Source organism: Bufo bufo, chromosome 4, assembly GCF_905171765.1.
Source record: "Bufo bufo chromosome 4, aBufBuf1.1, whole genome shotgun sequence".
Classification (NCBI taxonomy): Eukaryota; Metazoa; Chordata; class Amphibia; order Anura; family Bufonidae; genus Bufo; species Bufo bufo.
This window is the reverse complement of record NC_053392.1, coordinates 496,732,969-496,755,532: the sequence shown is the minus strand read 5'-3', so window position 1 is coordinate 496,755,532 and position 22,564 is coordinate 496,732,969. Positions and strand designations below refer to the sequence as shown.

Here is a 22,564-nt window from a genome sequence, read left to right as displayed (position 1 = left end):
TGCAATTTCTGGACTGCAAGACACAGCACGGTCGTGTGAATGTACCCTTAAGTGTAAATGTAGACCATGGTCTTGCTTGCCGTGGGTTGCGACTTTTGCCAAAGTTACACATAGTAAATGAGCCATAATTTAGGTCTAATTTCATACATAGACCACTGTCAAAAGCGGCGAGGATTACAAAATGTTGCTAGGTAAATGTTGCTGTTGCCATGACTTGCGACTTTTTTTACGCCACAAAACTCACATTTCTAATTTCATAAATGACTCCCTCAATTACTACATCCATGTACACATGTATATATTGTGCCCTGCCCTGTTACCCCTCCTCATATGATAATTATGTATTAATTGCAGTTGCCGATAGTTAATCAGACGTCATCGATAGCTATTTGACTTATTAGGGAACTTCCACTGATATACTGAGGCAAATGAGATTCAATTGGGTTGGGGGGGCTGGAGATTTACTTTAAGATACAAATGGGGGCCATATGGTGGCTCAGTGGTTAGCGCCACGGTCCTGAGTTTGAAGCCAACCAATGAAAACATCTGCATGGAGTTCTTGTGTTTTCCTCCAGGTATACCAGTTTCCTCCCAAACTCCAAACACATACTGATGGTTTGATGTGTGTCTGTCTGAGTTAGGAACGTTGCATTATAAGCCCCATTGCAGATAGGGACGGATGTGAAGGGCAATAATCTCTGCAGCACTTTGGTAAATGTTGGTGCTATATCAATATATCATGAAGGATGGTGGAAGTTGGTCAAAATTCATTCTTCAAGTTTGTGCACAAAACTTACTGAAGTACAACCCCTTTAATTGTAATTTTATATATTTAGCAGTATGGGGAGATGTGAACGACAATTCACTTTACAATGAATCATTTAGTTCATGGAGAACATTGTCTGCGACTAGTGTAGTATTTCTGTGTTTTCCATACATCCTTGCACTGCTCCAGGTTAAAGAATGACAGATATCTGGGGAAATGCAGAAAGCATTAGAAGACTCCTGAAAAGAGGGTGATGGCTGTGGTGTGGATAATAGCCGGAGGCGTCTGTTCTCGCTCGACAATCTGCTGCAGGCATACAATAAAGGTATGTCTGAATGGGCCTCTTTATGAACAGGGTGGGGAGGTTGAAAGGAGGAGGAGAGGTGTTACATTCAGATAAACACCATATCCAGTAGGTGGTGTGAATATGCTTCTGAAACGTCACTTTTTCTTAAAAAAAAAAATAGAAGATGGTTATTGTAGAAGCAGGAAGTAAGGAGCTTAGTTCAGAGCATAACCTTACTTGTTGTGAGATACAGACAAGAAATCCTGGGACAATACAGACACATGGCTTCTGAGGAGCCGCACTCTGAAGGTAAGGATGTTTTATTTCCTTATGTGTGCTGTTATTGCTTCTTTAATTTCTTTTACTAGCTACAATCGCTCTCTTTAAGAAGAAAAGTTACTTAGCTGCGAGTCGCATAGCTGACAATGTAATGTCACTCGTCTTTGCAAAGTTACGACGAACATTTGAAACAAAGTTTTTGGATAGAACATTGTTATTGATTGACACTGAGGTGGAAAAGACGTTTTGGGGGTGTTTGCAGGATCCAGGCGGGATTGAGAGCATTTATCTTTTACACCATTTAGCCTATGTTTGTAGGTATCTTTTGGTTGATTTGGTGTTTGAGATGTTTTATGTATCATATTCTACATAGAACTGGTCTCTATGTTAACTACTATAACACTTTTATTGTAAGCAGAATCGTGACAATTGTTTTGTTTGCATATTGGAAAATTGCACGTACAACAATCCCCTATTATTCTTCCGTTTTTGGAATTGCTTCCCTTACAAGCAGGAGCATTTCAATAAGGCTACATGCACACGGCCATTGATTGTTTTGGTCCGCATTCGAGCCGCAGTTTTGGCGGCTCGGGTGCGGACCCATTCAATTCAATGGGGCGGCAAAAGATGCGGACAGCACTCCGTGTGCTGTCCGCATCCGTTGCTCTGTTCCGTGGACCACGAAAAAAATATAACCTGTCCTATTCTTGTCCGTTTTGCGAACAAGAATAGGCAGTTATATCAATGGCTGTCCGTGCCGTTCTGCAAATTGCGAAATGCACACAGACGCCATCCATGTTTTGCGGATCCGCAATTTGCGGACCGCAAAACACACAACTGTCGTGTGTATGTAGCCTAAAAGGGAAGGGCACTGGTGGGGAAATTATCATTTTCTAAATGGATTGTGAATACATCTATAAATGTAAGTGCTGCTCTTTTAGCATTATTGTTAACAAGGATTATAGTAATGGAAATGTCCATGAGGAACTTTTTCAAACCACTGAATTTTCATTGGTAAAAAATTGGCTATGTGGAGCTATAGTTAAAGGGATTTGAGCAGTTTTGAAATGTAAAACCAGGAGGGAATTCAAAAAAAGAGAAGCTGTATCTGTCCTCAATACTTTCTCTCCTTATATACACTGCTCAAAAAAATAAAGGGAACACTTCAACACAATGTAACTCCAAGTCAATCACACTTCTGTGAAATCAAACTGTCCACTTAGGAAGCAACACTGAGTGACAATCAATTTCACATGCTGTTGTGCAAATGGGATAGACACCCCCAATAAAGGAGTGGTTCTGCAGGTGGTGACCACTTCTCAGTTCCTATGCTTCCTGGCTGATGTTTTTGTCACTTTTGAATGCTGGCGGGGCTTTCACTCTAGTGGTAGCATGAGACGGAGTCTATAACCCACACAAGTGGCTCAGGTAGTGCAGCTTATCCAGGATGGCACATCAATGCGAGCTGTGGCAAGAAGGTTTGCTGTGTCTGTCAGAGCATGGAGGCGCTACCAGGAGACAGGCCAGTACATCAGGAGACGTGGAGGAGGCCGTAGGAGGGCAACAACCCAGCAGCAGGACCGCTACCTCTGCCTTTGTGCAAGGAGGAACAGGAGGAGCACTGCCACAGCCCTGCAAAATGACCTCCAGCAGGCCAGAAATGTGCATGTGTCTGCTCAAACGGTCAGAAACAGACTCCATGAGGGTGATATGAGGGCCCGACGTCCACAGGTGGGGGTTGTGCTTACAGCCCAACACCGTGCAGGACGTTTGGCATTTGCCAGAGAACACCAAGATTGGCAAATTCGCCACTGGCTCCCTGTGCTCTTCACAGATGAAAGCAGGTTCACACTGAGCACATGTGACAGACGTGACAGAGTCTTGAGACGCCATGGAGAACGTTCTGCTGCCTGCAACATTCTCCAGCATGACCGGTTTGGCATTGGGTCAGTAATGGTGTGGGGTGGCATTTCTTTGGAGGGCCGCACAGCCCTCCATGTGCTCGCCAGAGGTAGCCTGACTGCCATTAGGTACCGAGATGAGATCCTCAGACCCCTTGTGAGACCATATGCTGGTGCGGTTGGCCCTGGGTTCCTCCTAATGCAAGACAATGCTGGACCTCATGTGGCTGGAGTGTGTCAGCAGTTCCTGCAAGACGAAGGCATTGATGCTATGGACTGGCCCGTCCGTTCCCCAGACCTGAATCCAATTGAGCACATCTGGGACATCGTGTCTCGCTCTATCCACCAACGTCACGTTGCACCACAGACTGTCCAGGAGTTGGCAGATGCTTTAGTCCAGGTCTGGGAGGAGATCCCTCAGGAGACCGTCCGCCACCTCATCAGGAGCATGCACAGGCGTTGTAGGGAGGTCATACAGGCACGTGGAGGCCACACACACTACTGAGCCTCATTTTGACTTGTTTTAAGGACATTACATCAAAGTTGGATCAGCCTGTAGTGTGTTTTTCCACTTTAATTTGGAGTGTGACTCCAAATCCAGACCTCCATGGGTTTAAAAATTTGATTTCTATTTTTACATTTTTGTGTGATTTTGTTGTCAGCACATTCAACTATGTAAAGAACAAAGTATTTCAGAAGAATATTTAATTAATTCAGATCTAGGATGTGTTATTTTTGTGTTCCCTTTATTTTTTTGAGCAGTGTATTTTACGCTTGATTTTGGCTTCAAAAACTGCATAAAAAAACCAGAAAATGTGGCCATACCCTTAGGCTTTAGCTCAATTAGCATAACTGATGGACATGTTCTCTCCTGACATGTCAGTTGTAGATAAAACAGCCCCATGAAATAACAATATCTTGCATCTGTGTTGTGCCAATCCTCTATTAGAACGCCTGTAAATGTATGAATGATTAAACTGGACATTCAGTAATGTGTGACTCTGTGTATTAATTGGACAGTGTCACAGTATGACGGTACACTCCCCCACTAACAACAGGAATTGTAACTCTTAGTTGCTAACATGTTCGTACATACATCAGTACTTTCACACTAGCGTTATTCTTTTCTGGCATTGAGTTCCGTCCTAGGGGCTCAATACCGGAAAAGAACTGATCAGTTTTATCCTAATGCATTCTGAATGGAGAGCAATCCGTTCAGGATGTCTTCAGTTCAGTCTTTTTGCCATTTCAGGACGGAGAAAATACTGCAGCATGCTGCGGTTTTATCTCCGTCCAAAAAGACTGAACACTTGCCGGCATTAATTAACATTGAAGTGTATCAAGTGTTCCGGCAAAAAGGATCCGGCTCATGCGCATTTTATACCGGATCCATTTTTACGGAGGACACCGGAGAGACGGATCCGGTATTTCAATGCATTTGTCAGACGGATCCGCATCCGGATCTGTCTGACAAATGCTATCAGTTTGCATACGTTTTGCCGGATTCTCTGCCGCAAGTGTGAAAGTACCATTAGGAAGAACATAGGAATTAGGCAGTGTAGAGCTCTTAAAGAAGATGCATTATTATTGTTATTTCATGGAGAAGTTTTTGCTAGATGACTGGTCTTTTTTAACTTGTTGAAGATGTGTGGATTCCTTAATCTTGGCCATACACATTTGATAGCTGTCAATCAAAGTGACAGCGATCTCTGCTGGCTATCCCCTAGACATGCATGTAAGGGTTTTTCCAAGACATTTTAACTTATAGCCCATCCTCTGGATAGATCATCAGTATCTGACCGGTAGGGTTCCAACATGCCGGACCCCCACTGAACTGCTGTTTTAGGAGGCACCAGCGCTCCTGTAAGCCCTGCAGCCTTATCTCAGCTTACCAAGCACAGCGCCGTACATAGTATAGTAACTGTGCTTGGTATCGCAGCTCAACCCCATTCATTTGAATGGGGCAGAGCTGCCTAGGCCATGTGACCAATGAACGTGACGTCACTGGCCTAGGCTAAGCTGCAGGAAGGTTGCAGCACTTACAGAAGCATCAGGACCTTCTCAATCAGCTGATCAGCAGGGGTGTCTGACCTCACTAATTAGATACTGATGACCTATCCAGAGGATAGATCAAAAGATCAAAAGCTAAAAAGTCTGGAAAAACACTTTAACCTCCCTATTACAGTCAGGAGAGGAGGATAAGATTCTGACAGTGGCACAAGAAAGGATTGGGCATGTTTAAATCCAACACATCAGTTCCTTCATTCTACCAACCCTAAATCTGCCATCAAATGGATGGTTCTAGAAGGCTGTAGATGTATATGAAAAGGCACTGAAAAAAGTTCAGAAAACAGCTGGTCACCAATCATTTCACTGTCTGGAAAATCATTTACAAATGTTCCTCTAAGTATCTATAAGTATTCCTATCTTGGATATTTATCCACAGGTCCACAGGATATGCCATAAATGTCCAATAGATGGTCACCTTTGAGACCTGCACCTACATTGAGACCAGGGCTCCATCTTGAGGTGGTCATGCATGCACGGTTCTCTCAGTTTACTTTGGGAGTTTTGAAAATAGCTGAGCAAGCTATGTGGTCCAAGTGCCTTTCTGAAGTAGTGAACAAGGGGACAGTGCTGTCCTGGGAACGCCTATTCTCCCAATATATGAGAACCCTACCAATTAGACATATGTGGAATGTCCTGATTAAGGCACAAATAACTCCTATGAGGCAATTTCCAAACTCCAGTACAGTAATGACATTTGATCTTGAATCAACAGTTCATCTCAATCAATCTACATCAGATGGTAACTTTAAAATGTTACAGTGCCTTGAAAAAGTATTCACCCCCTTGGTATTTTGTTGCATTACAACCAGGAATTAAAATGGATATTCATTTAGATTTTATGTACTGGACTTAACAAAATAGTCTAAACTGTTACAGTGGAATGAAAAAATACATTGTTTTAAAAATTAAATTGATAAAAAATAAAAATTTGTGAGTACATATGTGTTCACCTTCTTTCCTAAGAAACTTCTAAATATGATCTGATTCAACCAATTTCAAAGTCACACAATTGATTAATGGCAGGTTTACACAGCCCAATTTTTGGGATGATTATCAAGAAGAAGTGTTAGGCCCACTGCACAGTCCGTGGGACAGCCACAGCGGATCGCTGACCCATTCACATGAATGGGCCCGCGATCCGGCCGTTCCGCAAAAAGATAGGACATATTCTATCTTTTTGCGGAACGGAAGTACGGGACGAAACCCCACGGAAGCACTCCATAGTGCTTCCGTAGGGTTCCGTTCCGTGCTTCCATTCCGTACCATTCCGCATCTCTGGATTTGCGGACCCATTCAAGTGAATGCGTCCGCATCCGTAATGCGGAATGCCCACGGAACGGCACCTGTGTATTGCGGATCCGCAAATGCGGTCCGCAATACGGCAACGGGAAGCACAGGGGGTGCAGGGGGCCTAACTAGGAATGCTCGTTCCCAATAACAGGCCTGTGTAAATGTGCTGCAGATCACCAGATGAATGAGCAAAACTCTTGTTCATCAGGTGAAGTGATCTTGCATGCAGCACATTAAATTGTTTCTGGACAGCAGATTGTGCTGCTCTTAACCTCCACTAAAAAGCAGGCAGGTTTCGGGAACGAACCCTTCCTTTCCGATAATTGTCTACTTGCTCGGACCATATAAATTTGCCTTAAAATTCCCCTATGTGAAATTAAAGTATCACATGACCAGTCACGTGATTTGAGTATTACTATTAGAGATGAGAGAATTTTTCAAAAATTCGATTTGCAGGTTTGCCGTTTTTTGGGGGGAAAAAACAGCAATTTCCTGGCTGCAGAGAGCCTTTATAGTGGTGTAGAACACTGTGCCGTGCAGTAACACGCAGGGAGTCTGCTGTGGTAGTGAAATAATACTGTGAGTCCGTATGACATGCAGATGACAGGCGTTGCTCTTAGAATCACTGCACACTTCACTTATTAGAGCAGTCACGGGGCCAAAACTGACCAAATAACTCAAGTATGAACTCAGCCTTACAGGTCGATGTTAGCGACAAGAAGATTGCAGTCCTTTTACACTGTCGTCAGCTGATTCCACATAGATGTCTACAGAACCTGTTCTATTAAACACTTATACAAGTAGAGCCCCCCGACAGAGTGGAGAGGGTGTCAGCAGTAAGTTTGTGTGGACGTCACTGATTATTTGGCCCTTCCTCTGATCTGTCAGAACAATAAACCACAAAAAACGTATCCGGTCTTTGGAGCATCCGCCTTCACTCGGTCAGCATTTGGTCAGTAATCCATCAGTATTGCTAATGCCAAAAAAAACAGGAGTGGATCCAAAACAGAGATGACACGTGAACGGAATAGTTGCATGTCTTTTGTGTTCTGTACCCACTCCTGCTTTTGGCTACCAAATCACAAGCCAATTCTGATGGGACCATACAGGCCTTACAGCTGCTACACAGACAGGATATGTTGTGTGTCTCATTTTTCCTTCCTTCTGACAGATCAGAAGAAAGGTCAAATAAATGATGATGTCAGCCAGGCAGAAAGCCCAAATAGTGGACCAGTCATGAAGTGGGGAGGTGGGAACAGCATGAGAAGTTCACAGACCACAGTCCACTATGACATAGTGGTGAGGTGGAAGCAGCATGAGGAGATCACAGATTGACCCAATGACAGAGTCTGGAGGTGGTGGCAAGGAGACATAGTGTGGAGATGGCAGCAGCATCAGGATACCACAGAGTGTGAAGGTGACATAGTGTGGAGATGGCAGCAGCAGCAGCATCAGGAGACCACAAAACAGCTGCTGCCAGTGAGTAGTTTCTTCACTATGTGGGTGAACAAAGCTACTCATCAGCGACTGTAGACTCTGAGGTTGGTTGCTGCTGATAGAGCTGGTACTGCTCCTGCCACCCCACCCCTCCCCAGCAGCCATGGCAGTGGAATGTGAGCGCAGAGGGCCCTCCCGGTCAGACCTGCGAGAGGATGGATGATGGCGCAGATAGGCAGATGCCAACTGACTACATAGGATGTCTCTGTAGTAGTTCAGTTTGTCCTCCCTCTTAGTGGGTGCAAAAAAGGCCCCCTATTTTGGACTGGTAGCGAGGATCTAACAAAGTGGAGAGCCAAAAGTCATCCCTCTGCGGAATGGTGACAATTCGGCTGTCACTACGCAAGCAAGTGAGCATGCATCGGGACATTTGTGCAAGTGACTCGGAGGGACTCCCTGCCTCCATCTCCACTGCGTACTGCCACAGTATGTCTGGTTCCTCTGTCTCGTGTTCCTCAGTGCTCTGTAGCTCCTCTGGCTGCTCCTGCGCCTCCTCTCCTCACCCATTTCGCTACACATTGCTTGTGCTCCAATCTCCTTCTCTTTCTCCTCTTCCAGTTCAACCCCCACAGGGCTCATGTGGCCGTGAGATCTAGGCGCCACGTCTTCTGTCCCCTGACCAGCCATTGTTACCACCATCTGTTCCAGGACATGAAGCAGTGGAATGACATTGTTCATCCCGTAGTTCTGGTGACTGAAAAATAACGTGGCGTCCTCAAAGGGCCTGAGCAAACGGCAAGTGTCACGCATGAGCTGCCACTGGCTGACATCAAAATTAGACAGTGGAGTACTCCTATCTGCTTGGATCATCAAGAAATCGTTGATGGCCTTTCTCTGTTCGTACAGTCGGTCCAACATATGGAGGGTGGAATTCCAACGGGTGGAAACGTCACATATCAGCCTATATTGGGGGATGCCGTTCTGCCGCTGCAGCTCAAGGAGGGTGTGCTTTGCGGTGTACGACTGGCTGAAGTGCATGCAAAGTTTCCTGGCTATTTTTAGGATGTCTTGCAGATGGGTCGAAGACTTCAGAAATTGCTTGACAACCAGATTGAACACGTGTGCCATGCAGAGAGCATGGCTCAGCCCTCCTTGACGCTGTGCCGACACAATGTTCTCCCTGTTGTCGGTCACCATGGTTATGATTTTGAGTTGTCAGGGAGAAAGCCAGGATTTTTGATGAAGGACACAGAGCAGTTCCTCCCCTGTGGTATGCTGGAGGGGCACTGTGACTTGTCCCTGCAGTGGAGGCTGAGGACATGGTGGAGGATGAGGAGTCAGAGGCAGACATTGTCGCAGGACCAATGGCGTGACAACGTGGAGGCAGAAGCGGCGTGACCTGGCCAAGTTGCTTGTGTGGCTGTGCAGGAACCACATTCACCCAGTGGGCTGTAAAGGACATGTACTGTCCCTGACCGTAGTTACAGCTCCACACTTCGGCGCTGCCATGCACTTTGGCAGACACCGACTGGCTCAAGGACTGGCCCACCTTCTGTTCTACATATTTGTGCAGGGCTGGTACTGCCTTTTTCGCAAAGAAATGACGGCATGGGACTCTCCACCTTGGCTCGGCACAAGCCATCAGTTCTCTGAAAAGTGCAGAGTCCACCACTTGGAAAGGGAGGGACTGCAGCACCAGCAACTTGGCCAGGAGCACATTCAGCTTCTGCGCCATTGGATGATAGCACGCATACTGCTGTCTCTTGGCAATCACTTCGGTGATCAATTGTTGATGGAATGACTGATGAGGAGTAGGAAGAGGAGCAGGAGCATCTGGACCAGCAGAAGATGGGAATGACAGACAGCTCCCTTTGGTTGATGTGGTGGAGCCTTGACTGGCTGAAACCGGGTGCATGCCACTGGGTGATGCAGTGGTTGCTGCGGCAGGCTGGACCACCACATGGGAGCCACGGTTCTCCCAGGCCATTTTATGGTGACCAAGCATAACCCTGGCCATGCTTCACCTTCTGCCCACAGATTATACATATGGCCATGTTAACCTCCTCCGGCGGCTTAACAAAAAACTGCCACACCGCCGAGTAGGTGATTTTACCCCCAACACTCCACACTGACTGACTGCTACTGCCGCTGCCGCCGTGAACCCCTGCACCACTACTTCCCAGGCAGGTAGGCTGCTGGGAAGCAGGTGGTCTACCCCTGGCACGTTTGGCTCCAGACCTCCCACTGCTGCCACCCTGCTGACTCCCAACCCTGCTAACTCAGCCGCTGCCTCACGGGCAAGCTGCCACCCTCTTCTCCTGATGATGATGAAACCCCTTCTACACCTGGCTCCCAAGTGCGATCGGCTTCATCATCATCGAGTAGTGTCTGCACGTCACTGATCTCCTCCTCAATGGTTTCTGTGTCAGGAGTCTGACCGCTCGCAACCACCAGCTCCCACGCCACTCTCCTCATCACTACTTGCCCGCCTAGCGGAGGAAGCAGCGGATGTCTCCTCCAGATTTCGGCTGGGCAGTAGCTGCTGAGTGTCCTTTAGTACCGCTTCCTTGCTGAAAAGTGGAGCAGAGCCTACAGCATATAATACTTCTCGCAGTGAGGGAACAGAAAAGGACAGAGGCAGGTTGAGGACAGGTGAGGGCAGAGGGCCTGCTCCTGGGCCATGACAACTAAGGGTTGTGTCTGAGGAACCCACCGACTGTTGGCTGGGGGTGTCTGATGTCACTTGGGATGAAGTGGATGACCGAGTTAACCAATCAAGAACCGCTGGGTTGCTGGTCAAGACACGACTGCTAGCTGATGCCGGAAGCTCAGGCCTCTCGCTTGAAACTCCTGCTGCCACACCCCCTTACTCTGCTGCGACCTCTGCCTGCAATAGAAACATTTAGGCCTCTGCCACTCCTCTGTGCATGGCCTGGCACTTCTCTGTCTGACATACTTTTAGCAGAACTAAATAAATTAAAGCAAATTAAAACACCCTTGAAAGCGACTAATATATTTTCACCACAAATAACTGCAACAGAGAAGTATGTATAAATTTTTCAAATGCAGAAGTGAACTGAGAATATATATATTTTTTGTACTGAAATAGGCCACTAAACGCTTTCGCCACAAATAACTGCAACAGTGAACTGCGTATATATTTTTCTTTCTGTACTGAAAAAGGCCACTAACTGCTTTCAACATATATAACTGCAGAAGTGAACTGAGAATATATATATTTTTTTTTTTTTGTACTGAAATAGGCCACTAAACGCTTTCACCACAAATAACTGCAACAGTGAAGTGAGTATATATTTTTCTTTCTGTACTGAAATAGGCCACTAAATGCTTTCAACACAAATAACTGCAACAGTGAAGTGAGTATATATTTTTCTTTCTGTACTGAAATAGGCCACTAAATGCTTTCAACACATATAACTGCAACAGTGAACTGCGTATATATTTTTCTTTTTGTACTGAAATATTTCACTAAACGCTTTCACCACATATAACTGCAGAAGTGAACTGCATGTATATTTTTCTTTTTGTAATGAAATACGCCATTAAACGCTTTTACCACATATAGCTGCAGAAGTGAACGGTGTATATATTTTTCTTTTTCGGCTGAAATACGCCACTAAACGCTTTCACCACATATTGCTGCAGAAGTGAACTGAAAATGTATTTTTCTTTTTGTAATGAAATACGCCACTAAACGCTCTCAACAGATATAGCTGCAGAAGTGAACTGCGTATATATTTTTCTTTTTGTACTGAAATACGCCACTAAATGCTTTCACCACATATAGCTGCAGAATTAAACTGCGCATATATTTTTCTTTTTGTACTGAAATACGCTACTAAATGCTTTCACCACATATAGCTGCAGAAGTGAACTGCGTATATATTTTTCTTTTTCCACAGATATAAGCCACTAAAAGCTTTTAAACAAAACACTTGCACCCCAAAAACAAATTGCTGGAATGACAGAGCTGTATAATGGCTATTTGGATCCCCAAATAATCTTTCCCTGCACTTGTAAATAGCTTTTTTTTTGCTATGAGGTTTTTCCTATCACTATCCCTAGCGCCTTCTGACGTCTCTCCCTGGACTAAGATGCTGTGAAATTTATCCTCCCTATCCTTTCCCTGCAGTTGTAAATCGCTTTTCTAGCACTGTCCCTAGCGCCTTCTGACATCTCTTCCTGCACTAAGATGCTGTGAAATGATTTCTCCCTATCCTTTCCCTGCACTTATAAATCATTTTTAATAATTTTTTTTTCACAATGAGGTTTTACCTATTGCTGTCCCTAGCGCCTTCTCACATCTGTCCCTGCACTCAGAATGCTAAAAAATGTCTGAATCTAAGATGGCCACTGTATTTATAGGGCTGTGACATCACAGGGCTGGCTGGCTGCTGATTGGCTGCATGCATGACATTATGGGTCATCCCACCTTACCAGAGTTCCTTGCCCTTTGTCCTCACATGTGTAGCTGCCATTTTAGGAAAAATTGTGGTTCGTTACCACAAAGTGCAAGGAAATTTGCATTCGTTGTGAATCAAATTTTTTCTGAAATTCGGATCGAATTCCACTTCGTCAGCTTTAATTCGCTCATCTGTAATAACTATACCTGGTCTGAATGGCCCCCGAGTCTGAAACACTGCTAAGCAAGCAATATGAAGGCCAAGGAACTCTCCAAAACAGGCTACAGATAAAGTTATGTTGAAGTATAGATTAGCTTTGTGTTATAAAAAGAAAATGTTTGAAAATTTGAACATCCCACAGACCATCCATGGCACAACTGCAAACCTGACAAAAGAAGTCCTTCCACCAAAACTTCAATGAAGACACCAACGATAATACTGAAGAAACTCCAGAGATCCCCAGCAGTGGGACTTTATGGAAGAGTGTCCAGAAAAAAAGACATTTCTTCCAGAAAGCCATAAAAAACACAGACTCCCCAAATACATATGAGACTAAAAATCAACTTTTTGGTCATCATAGAAAATGCTGTGTGTTGCACAAGCCAGTGGCGTACCGCCAATATAGGCAGACCACGCCGTTGCTATGGGGCCCGCAGCACAGGGGGGCCCGGAGCGCAGGGAAGGCCCCGCCCCTCCGCTTATTTTAGCCAGTACTAGTACACTACACACACTGTGGCGCAGGCGCAGCGGGCCCGCGGCACTTGTCTTTGATCGGCGGCCCCGCCCCCCTCCTCCCGCGTGTTTTGTATTAACCTGCCTCACTGCATGAACTTGATTCTCCCGGCCAGGCTGCAGGCGTGTTCTCTTTTCACACTGGCCAATCAGCACAAGTCAGCAGCACAAAGAGGCAGCTGCTGATTGGCCAGTGTTTGCAGGCAGCAGGAGCGGGCGCCGCTTAAACCCATTTATTCTCTGACCTGACCCTGCACCGAGCCCAGCCCCAGACTGAAGGTCTGCCTGCCTGCCCGCCCGCTCCTGACCGGACACGGAGTCCCGGATGGTGGTCACCTTCTATTGATTGGTTGGTGTGCCGTGGTTGGTTTGTAGTTGTGTATGGGAACGGGAAGGGATAGATTAATGCAGCATTGCCTGCCACTGCCAGGCAGCAAGAGAACTCATAGGGAGGGGGGCTCATAGAGGACAGTCTGCTTTCCTCCTACTCTGTCCTGTATTAGCCTTTCCCCCCTGAGTCCTCTATGAGCCCCCCAACCCCTAATGCCCCCCAAAATGCCCAGGGCCAGTGGGGAGAGGAGTAGAAGGAAAGCACACTGTACTGAGCATTTTGGGGGGCATTAAGGGTTTGGGGTGCTCATAGAGGACACTCTGCTTTCCTCCTACTCTGTCTTGTATGAGCCCCCCTAATGCCCCCATTACCCCAAAATGCCCAGGGGGGAGGAGTAGGAGGAAAGCACACTGTTCTGAGTCTCCCCCCCGAGTCCTCTATGAGCCTCCCAACCCCTAATGCCCCCATTACTCCAAAATGTCCAGGGTGGGGGACACTGTCCTCTATGAGGCTCCAACCCCCCTCCTGAGTACTCTATGAGCCCCCCAACCCCTGATGCACCCCAAAATGCCCAGGGGGGAGAGGAGTAGAAGGAAAGCACACTGTCCTGAGCATTTTGGGGGGCTCATAGTGGACAGTGTGCTCTCCTACTCCTTTCCCCCCCCCCCTGGGCATTTTGGGGGGCATTAGGGATTATTTAATGGGGGTGTGGCATGGGAGGAGCCAGGACAGGAGGTGGGATGGGCCAGGGGTGGGTAGTGGGCAGGGTTAGGGTGCCCAATTCAGATGCTTGCTATGGGGCCCAGTGATTTCTATGTACGCCCCTGGCACAAGCTCAGCACTTACTTTCACCCCAAGAACAACATTCCTACAGTGAAGCATGGTGGTGGCAACATCATGCTGTTCGGATGGTATTTATTTGCAGGGACTGGAAAACTGTTCTGGACTGAAGGAGAGATGGGTGGAGATAAATAGAGGCAATTCTAGAGTAAAACCTGTTTTAGAGTGCCAGAGATCTGAGACTGGGATAAAAGTTCACCTTTCAACAAGACAATGACACTTAACATACTGCTACACACTGGAATAGTTTGAGAGAAAACATTAAGGCTGAGTTCACACGGGCGAGATTTCCGCGCAGGTGCAATGCGGGATGTAAACACATTGCACCCGCACTGAATCCGGACCCATTCATTTCTATGGGGCTGTGCACATGAGCTGTGATTTTCACGCATCACTTATGCGTTGCGTGAAAATCGCAGCATGCTCTATATTGTGCGTATATCTCTTCTTACTTCTTTAATCATGAGCTGCCGGCTAAAGGACCTGTGGTGACATAACATCACATGTTGATGGACCATGTGATTGGACCATGTGATCTGACATCACCACAGGTCCTTTAGCCGGCAGCTCATGATTAAAGAAGTAAGAAGAGACCGGCAGCTACGCGATAAAGAGGAGAAGGTGAGTTAATTATTTTCTATTTTTTAACCCTCAATTGACCACCTACTAAGCATTCTGTATTAAAGAATGCTATTATTTTCCCTTATAACTATGTTATAAGGGAAAATAATAACATCTACACAACACCGAACCCAAACCTGAACTTCAGTGAAGAAGTTCGGGTCTGGGTACCACAGTCAGTTTTTTATCACGCGCGTGCAAAACGCATTGCACCCGCGCGATAAAAACTGAACAACGGAACGCAATTGCAGTCAAAACTGACTGCAATTGGGTACCTACTCGCGTGGGTTTGCCGCAGTACACCCAGGACGCATCCTGAACAAATCCGTCACGCCCGTGTGAACTCAGCCTAAAGGGGACCTGTCATCAACTTTATGATGCCCATACTAACGGCAGCTTAAAGTAGAGACAGGTGAGTTGATTTCAGTGATCTGTCATTTAAGGCTACGTCTACACGACGACATTTGTCGCGCGACATTTTGTTGCACTAATGTCACGCGACAATTTTTATAATGGCAGTCTATGGTGTCGCACTGCAACATGCTGCAACTGCGACGCAACAGTCGCAGTTGCAGCGCGACACCATAGACTGCCATTATAAAAATTGACGCGCGACATTGGTGCAACAAAATGTTGCGCTACAAATGTTGCAGTGTAGTTGTTCCCTATCTGTCACGCGACTTATTGTCGCACGACAAATGTCGTAGTGTAGACGTAGCCTTAAAGTTAAAAGTAAGTGGTTGCCGAGAACCAACAGTGGATATAAAAAGTCTACACACCCCTGGTAAAATGTCAAGTTTCTGTGCTGTAAAAAAATGAGACAAAGATAAATCATTTCAGAACTTTTTCCACCTTTAATGTGACCTATATACTGTACAATTATTTACAATAGGTCACTAGGACCAAAATTGTCCCTGGGTTTACATATGTTACTAATATATTTAATATAAAATGTAACGTTTATTACTTGGCTCTAAAAACTTTCTACCTATAACTGACACTCTAAAATTATCAGCTCCGTCTGCAATATTATTGTATATCGCTATTACCAGCTATGCTCTTTATTAATCATGCATTCCACTCGTGCCGTATTGTAGCCGCACTGTTATCTCACAGTGCGCTCCTGCTGAGCAGGCTAGGGTAGGAGTCCCCTGCTTGCACCTAATCACTCAGTACTGTTCTATAGTGACTATCATGCCGACGGTAGCTGGTTAAAATACACAAAGATCACACACTGCCCCCCGACATGTTTCGCCAAGGCTGTTGGCGTCTTCAGGGGTTTGGGCAAACTGCCCAAACCCCTGAAGACGCCAACAGCCTTGGCGAAACATGTCGGGGGGCAGCAAACTGCCCAAACCCCTGAAGACACCAACAGCCTTGGCGAAACATGTCGGGGGCAGCGTGTGATCTTTGTGTATTTTAACCAGCTACTGTCGGCATGATAGTCACTATAGAACAGTACTGAGTGATTAGGTGCAAGCAGGGGACTCCTACCCTAGCCTGCTCAGCAGGAGCGCACTGTGAGATAACAGTGCGGCTACAATACGGCACGAGTGGAATGCATGATTAATAAAGAGCATACTAGGCAGGAATAAGTGTGAGCCCTGCTAATAGCACCATAGCTGGTAATAGCGATATACAATAATATTGCAGACGGAGCTGATAATTTTAGTGTCAGTTATAGGTAGAATGTTTTTAGAGACAAGTAATAAACGTTACATTTTATATTAAATATATTAGTAACATATGTAAACCCAGGGACAATTTTGGTCCTAGTGACCTATTGTAAATAATTGTAGTATTGTGTCCCAACATATGTTAATGGGTCCGTTGAAAAAAGACTATATACTGTACCACTCAATTGAAAAAAAAACTGAAATCTTTTAGGTGGAGAGAAGAAAACAAAAAAAAAAATAAAATAATGTGGTTGCATAATGTGTCTTATAACTGGGGATGCAGCTGTGTTCAGAATTAGACAATCACATTCAAAATCATGTTAAATAGGAGTCAGGAGTGCAGGAGATTATGAATAACCATGACTCTTCTCAAGTAGATTTGACTCTTTTCAAGGCTTGTGCTGCAATGATTATGATGCTGGTTCTCAGCAACCACTTATTTGTAGCTCATGAGTGACACACCGCTGAAATCAGAATTTTTGCCACTATTTTATGCAGCCCTCAGTGAGCTCAGCATAAATTTGATGACAGGTTCCCTTTAACCTCTTACGGACACAGGGCGTTCCTGTACGCCCTGATGTCCGAGTCCTTAAGGACACAGGGCGTACAGGTACGCCCTGTGTATTTCCGATCACCGCCGCGCGGCAAGCGGTGATCGGAACGGGGTGCCTGCTGTGACAATGCCTAGAGGGGGTCCTGTGACCCCCCTGTATCGGAAATTGCTGCGGATTAACCCCTTCTATGCCGCGGTCTGCGCTGACCGCGACATAGAAGTTGTTTGTGGTTGAGGGAGCCCATCGAATCACCCGATGGGTGAGAAGGCAGCCCGTTGCGATGCAGAGGCTGCCCAATGCCTTGCACGGCATCGGGACCTGCCTTCTACGGGAGCCGAGGAGATCCAGCACCATGCTGGGTCTCCTAGGAAACCTGTTAGTGTATGACTCAGTGTCATACACTAACAGGCAATGCATTACAATACAGATGTATTGTAATGCATTGCAGAGGGGATCAGACCCCCAAAAGTTGAAGTCCCAGAGTGGGACAGAGATGAAGTTTAAAAAAGAAAAGTAAAAAAAAGTGTTTAAAAAAAACTAAAACGTTTCAAGTTAAAAAAAAGATAAAACGCCCCTTTCCCTAATTCACTAAGCAATCAAAAAGGCGTATGCCCCCCAAAATAGTACCAATCTAACCATCACCTCATCCCGCAAAAAATGAGCCCCTACATGGGACAATCACTCAAAAAAACAAAAAAACTCTGGCTCTCAGACTATTGAGACACTAAAACATGATTTTATTTTGTTTCAAAAATGATATTATTGTAAATAAAGAAAAGTTGACATATTAGGTATCACCGCATCCATAAAAATCTTCTCTATAAAAATATCACATGACATAACCCCTCAGGCGAACACCGTAATTAAAAAAAAAAAAAAAACGGTGTCAAAAAAGCAATTTTTTTGTCACCTTACATCACAAAAAGTGTAATACCAAGCGATCAAAAAGTCATATGTAGAAAAAATTAGCCCCTACATAAAACAGTCGCCCAAAAAATAAAAATAAATATGGCTCTCAGACTATTGATACACTAAGACATGATTTATAAATTTTTTCAAAAATGGTATTAGTGTAAATAAAAAAAGTAGACATGTTAGGTATCGCCGCGTCCGTAAAAACCTTCTCTATAAAAATATCACATGACCTAACCCCTCAGGTGAACACCGTAAAAAATAAAACGGTGTAAAAAAAGCAATTTTTTGGTCACCTTACATCACAAAAAGTGTAATACCAAGTGATCAAAAAGTCATATGCACCCTAAAATAGTACCAATCAAACCGTCATCTTATACCGAAAAAAATGAGCACCTTCATAAGACAGTCGCCTAAAAAATAAAAAAAACTATGGCTTTCAAAATATGGAGACACTAATAAATAAATAAAAAATAAATGCTTTATTATATAAAACTGAAACAAACAACAACAAAAAAGTCACATTTGGTATTGTCGCGTCCTTAACAACCTGCTCTAAAAAAATAGCTCATGATCTAACCTGTCAGATGAACGTTATAAATAACAAAAAATAAAAACTGTCCCAAAACAGCTATTTTTTGTTACCTTGCCTCACAAAAAGTGTAATATAGAGCAACCAAAAATCATCTGTACCCTAAACAGAACTGCAACCTAATCCTATAGTTTCCAAAATGGGGTAACTTTTTTGGAGTTTCTACTCTAGGGGTGCATCAGGGGGTCTTCAAATGTGACATGGCAAATTAAAATTATCCCAGTGAAATCTGCCCTCCAAAAACCATATGGTGTTCCTTTCCTTTTGCGCCCTGCCGTGTGCCCGTACAGCAGTTTACGACCACATATAGGGTGTTTCTGTAAACTACAGAATCAGGGCAATAAATATTGTGTTTAGTTTGGCTGTTAATCCTTGATTTGTTCGCGCAAAAAAATTATTAAAATGGAAAATCTGCCCAAAAAGTTGAATTCAGAAATTTCATCTCCATTTTCGATTAATTCTTGTGGAACACCTAAAGGGTAAACAACGTTTGTAAAATTAGTTTTGAATACCTTGAGGGGTGTAGTTTCCAAAATGGAGTTATTTTTGGGTGGTTTCTATTATGTAAGCCTCAGAAAGTGACTTCAGACATGAACTAGTCCTTAAAAAGTGGGTTTTGGAAAATATCTGAAAAATTTCAAGATTTGCTTCTAAACTTCTAAGCCTTGTAACGTCCCCCAAAAATAAAATGCCATTCCCAATATGATCCAAACATGAAGTAGACATATGGGGAATGTAAATTAATAACTATTTTTGTAGGTATTACTATGTATTATAGAAGTAGAGAAATTGAAACTTGGAAATTTGCTAATTTTTTAAATTAAATTTTTAAATAAAAATGATTTTTTTTTACTCCATTTTACCAGTGTCATGAAGTACAACATGTGACAAAAAAACAATCTCAGAATGGCCTGGATAAGTAAAAGCATTTTAAAGTTATTCACACATAAAGTGATACTGGTCAGATTTGCAAAAAATGGCCTGGTCCTTAAGGTGAAAATGAGCCTGGTCATTAAGGGGTTAAAATATCTTGGAATGGCCTAGTTAAAGCCCAGTGTTCAATCCAATGGAGAATCTGTGGCATGACTTGAAGACTGCTGTACACCAGTGCAACCCGTCTAATAAGTGCTGGTTCTCGTCAGCGTTAAGTTATTCCGTTATAGTGTTCTGTTGTATAACGGAATATAACGGAATTTCAGGACGGAATTCAAAAGAGAACCCTTTAAGAGGCATTCCATTTTGCTCCATCCTAATACATTTCTATGGGCAGGACTTGCATAGAACAGAAAAATGGGAAAAAAACCTGAACCATTATTTGTGCCTATAGAAATGCAATAGGACAGAGCAAAATGGAATGCATCTTAAAGGGTTCTGTTTTGAATTCCGTCCTAAAACTCCACTATACAGTTGCAAGAAAAAGTATGTGAACCCTTTGGAATAATATGGATTTCTGCACAAATTGGTCATAAAATGTGATCTGATCTTCATCTAAGTTACAACAATAGACAATCACAGTCTGCTTAAACTAATAACACACAAAGAATTAAATGTTACCATGCTTTTATTGAACACACCATGTAAACATTCACATTGCAGGTGGAAAAAGTATGTAAACCCCTAGACTAATGACATCTCCAAGAGCTAATTGGAGTGAGGTGTCAGCTACCTGGAGTCTAATCAATGAGATGAGATTGGAGGTTTTGGTTACAGCTGCCATGCCCTCTAAAAAACACACACCAGTTCTGGGTTTGATTTTCACAAGCAGCATTGCCTGATGTGAATGATGCCTCGCACAAAAGAGCTCTCAGAAGACCTATGATTAAGAATTGTTGACTTGCATAAAGCTGGAAAGGGTTATAAAAGTATCTCCAAAAGCCTTGCTGTTCTTAAGTCCACGGTAAGACAATTTGTCTATAAATGGAGAAAGTTCAGCACTGCTGCTACTCTCCCTAGGAGTGGCTGTAACGGCACCCCAGGCATAAAAGGGGTTAAAACCGTTTAGGCGATCTTCCCCTTCCAGAGCTACAGGCACAGCTACTTACAGAACACCAAACTCCCGAACGGCATACAAGGGAATACTCCAAACTCCCGAACGGAACCTCACGAATAGCTGCTAGCAGACGAATAGGAAACACACCCAAGCGGCTTACACTCCTAGCAATCAGTCTCTAACAGCATACAGTGAATCCCCCCCAAGAACGAGACGAGGCTCTGTGTTGAGGGTCAAGCAGTGGTCAGCCAGAGCTGTGTATTTATTGTTCTTATATACACATTCTTACACATTAGTACCACCCACAGGGATTTGTAAAACAACCAGTAAACACGTACAATACACTCAGACACTCCCACACAAAATCCTTCCCTCTGCCTGTGATACAATTACCTTACACAATGGGTTAATGTAATTATCAAAGGCAGGAGAATACACAGTTTTTCACAATGTCTTCTGTCCTGGAGACAATTGGGAAGTAATCCAATTTATCTCCAAGGGCAGAGGCAAAACTTCATTAGCCACATGGTAGGAAAAGACATCAAAAGACATAAGAATATTTAACTGTGCAGCTATTGCATAAAACATAGACATTTAACATATCCCCAGATAGCTTGAATCTGAGCGCATTCAATTATTAGGTAAATGGCACTCAGACTACACGAATACAGTTCAATTGCCATGGAGCCAAATTCTTTCACATAGTCTTTGCAGGGGAAAATCAAGCGTTTCAACATGGGGCCATAGTCTAAAGGAAGCAGGCGGGCAACCAGTCTTCTCCAATGCAATGTGGCGAGATTGGTCTCGTCACATCAACAATTGGTGGCAAGCGGCGGGATCGTTCCCACAGCGAGAAGGACAGCTACAGGAGACACCATTCCATGGATTTTACAATTTGAGGGCAACGCATGTCCTAGTACAGCGACCCTGACAGCACCAGAATGGAACCAGCAGTCGAGTATAATGAGGGTGTCATGGATGACCGAGATGCAATAAGGAAAGGCATCTGGTACCAGGCACTGGGTATGGAGGAGTACCAGCAGGTCGGGAGGTTCCCCAAGGAAGACCAGCGGTTGCGGAAGCAAGTAGCCCTGCGGATGCACTTCCTGGAAGAGCAGCCCCTGGAGGAATGGGTGAAGGAACTGGAACACTTAGTATGGCAGGAGATGTGGCTGGAAGATGCCTACCAGGCGCTCTGGTGGTATGGGGCACAGTACCTGCCCTAGACAGCCGAGCATGACAAACCAGAGGGTGAGGAGTTGGATGGTCCTGGCTTGTTATGGGAGACTTTTTCAGAGCCGGAGTTTGGGAGCCCTACACAAGCCCGGTTCAGGGACCTCTTTGAGTGGCGGGAGAGCAGGTATGACTGGGACGACACTCAAAAAATTGAGCAAGACCTGGTCCACCTGGTGACCCGGGAGATGGAGCTGGACTACCAGCAGCTGTTCCACTCCAGTGAGAGGGCTCAGCGAGAGAGCAGAGTGTCAGACCCAGGTCCAGAGCCCTTCAGCTGGGAGGATATTGTGGAGGTTTACTGGGAAGAACCTGAGGTGGCCGGTGGAGGTGGGACCGAGGTCTCTACACCGGTCCTGCAGGGAATTGGGAGCCCAGTCTCCATTCCCCAGCGGCAGGCTGAGTTACAGGGGGCAGAGACAGTCGGTCCTGTCCCCCAGTGGCAGAGTGTCCTACAGGGAATAGAGAGCACAGTCTCCTTGCCCCAGCAACATGACACTGTATTGGGAGCGGAGACAGTCGGTCTCCCTCCCCAGAGGCTGGAAGTATGTATGGGAGAGGAGCTTGTTACCCCCTCTCCCCATTGGCAGTGTGATTTGCAGGGAATTGGGAGCACAGTCTCCATCTCCC

At 44.9% G+C, this 22,564-nt stretch overlaps 1 protein-coding gene across 1 annotated transcript in view; it reads left to right on the top strand.

Annotated features, from left to right (window-relative positions):
• Positions 1-1,211: 1,211 nt before the first annotated feature.
• The window catches only part of EDARADD (EDAR associated death domain), an 87,284-nt gene continuing 65,931 nt past the window's right edge, over positions 1,212-22,564 (top strand). Inside the window, exon 1 of the mRNA XM_040429594.1 lies at positions 1,212-1,361. Within this exon, the coding sequence (XP_040285528.1) occupies positions 1,334-1,361 (28 nt within the window). The 5' untranslated portion in view covers positions 1,212-1,333. The remainder of the gene's footprint in view (positions 1,362-22,564) is intronic.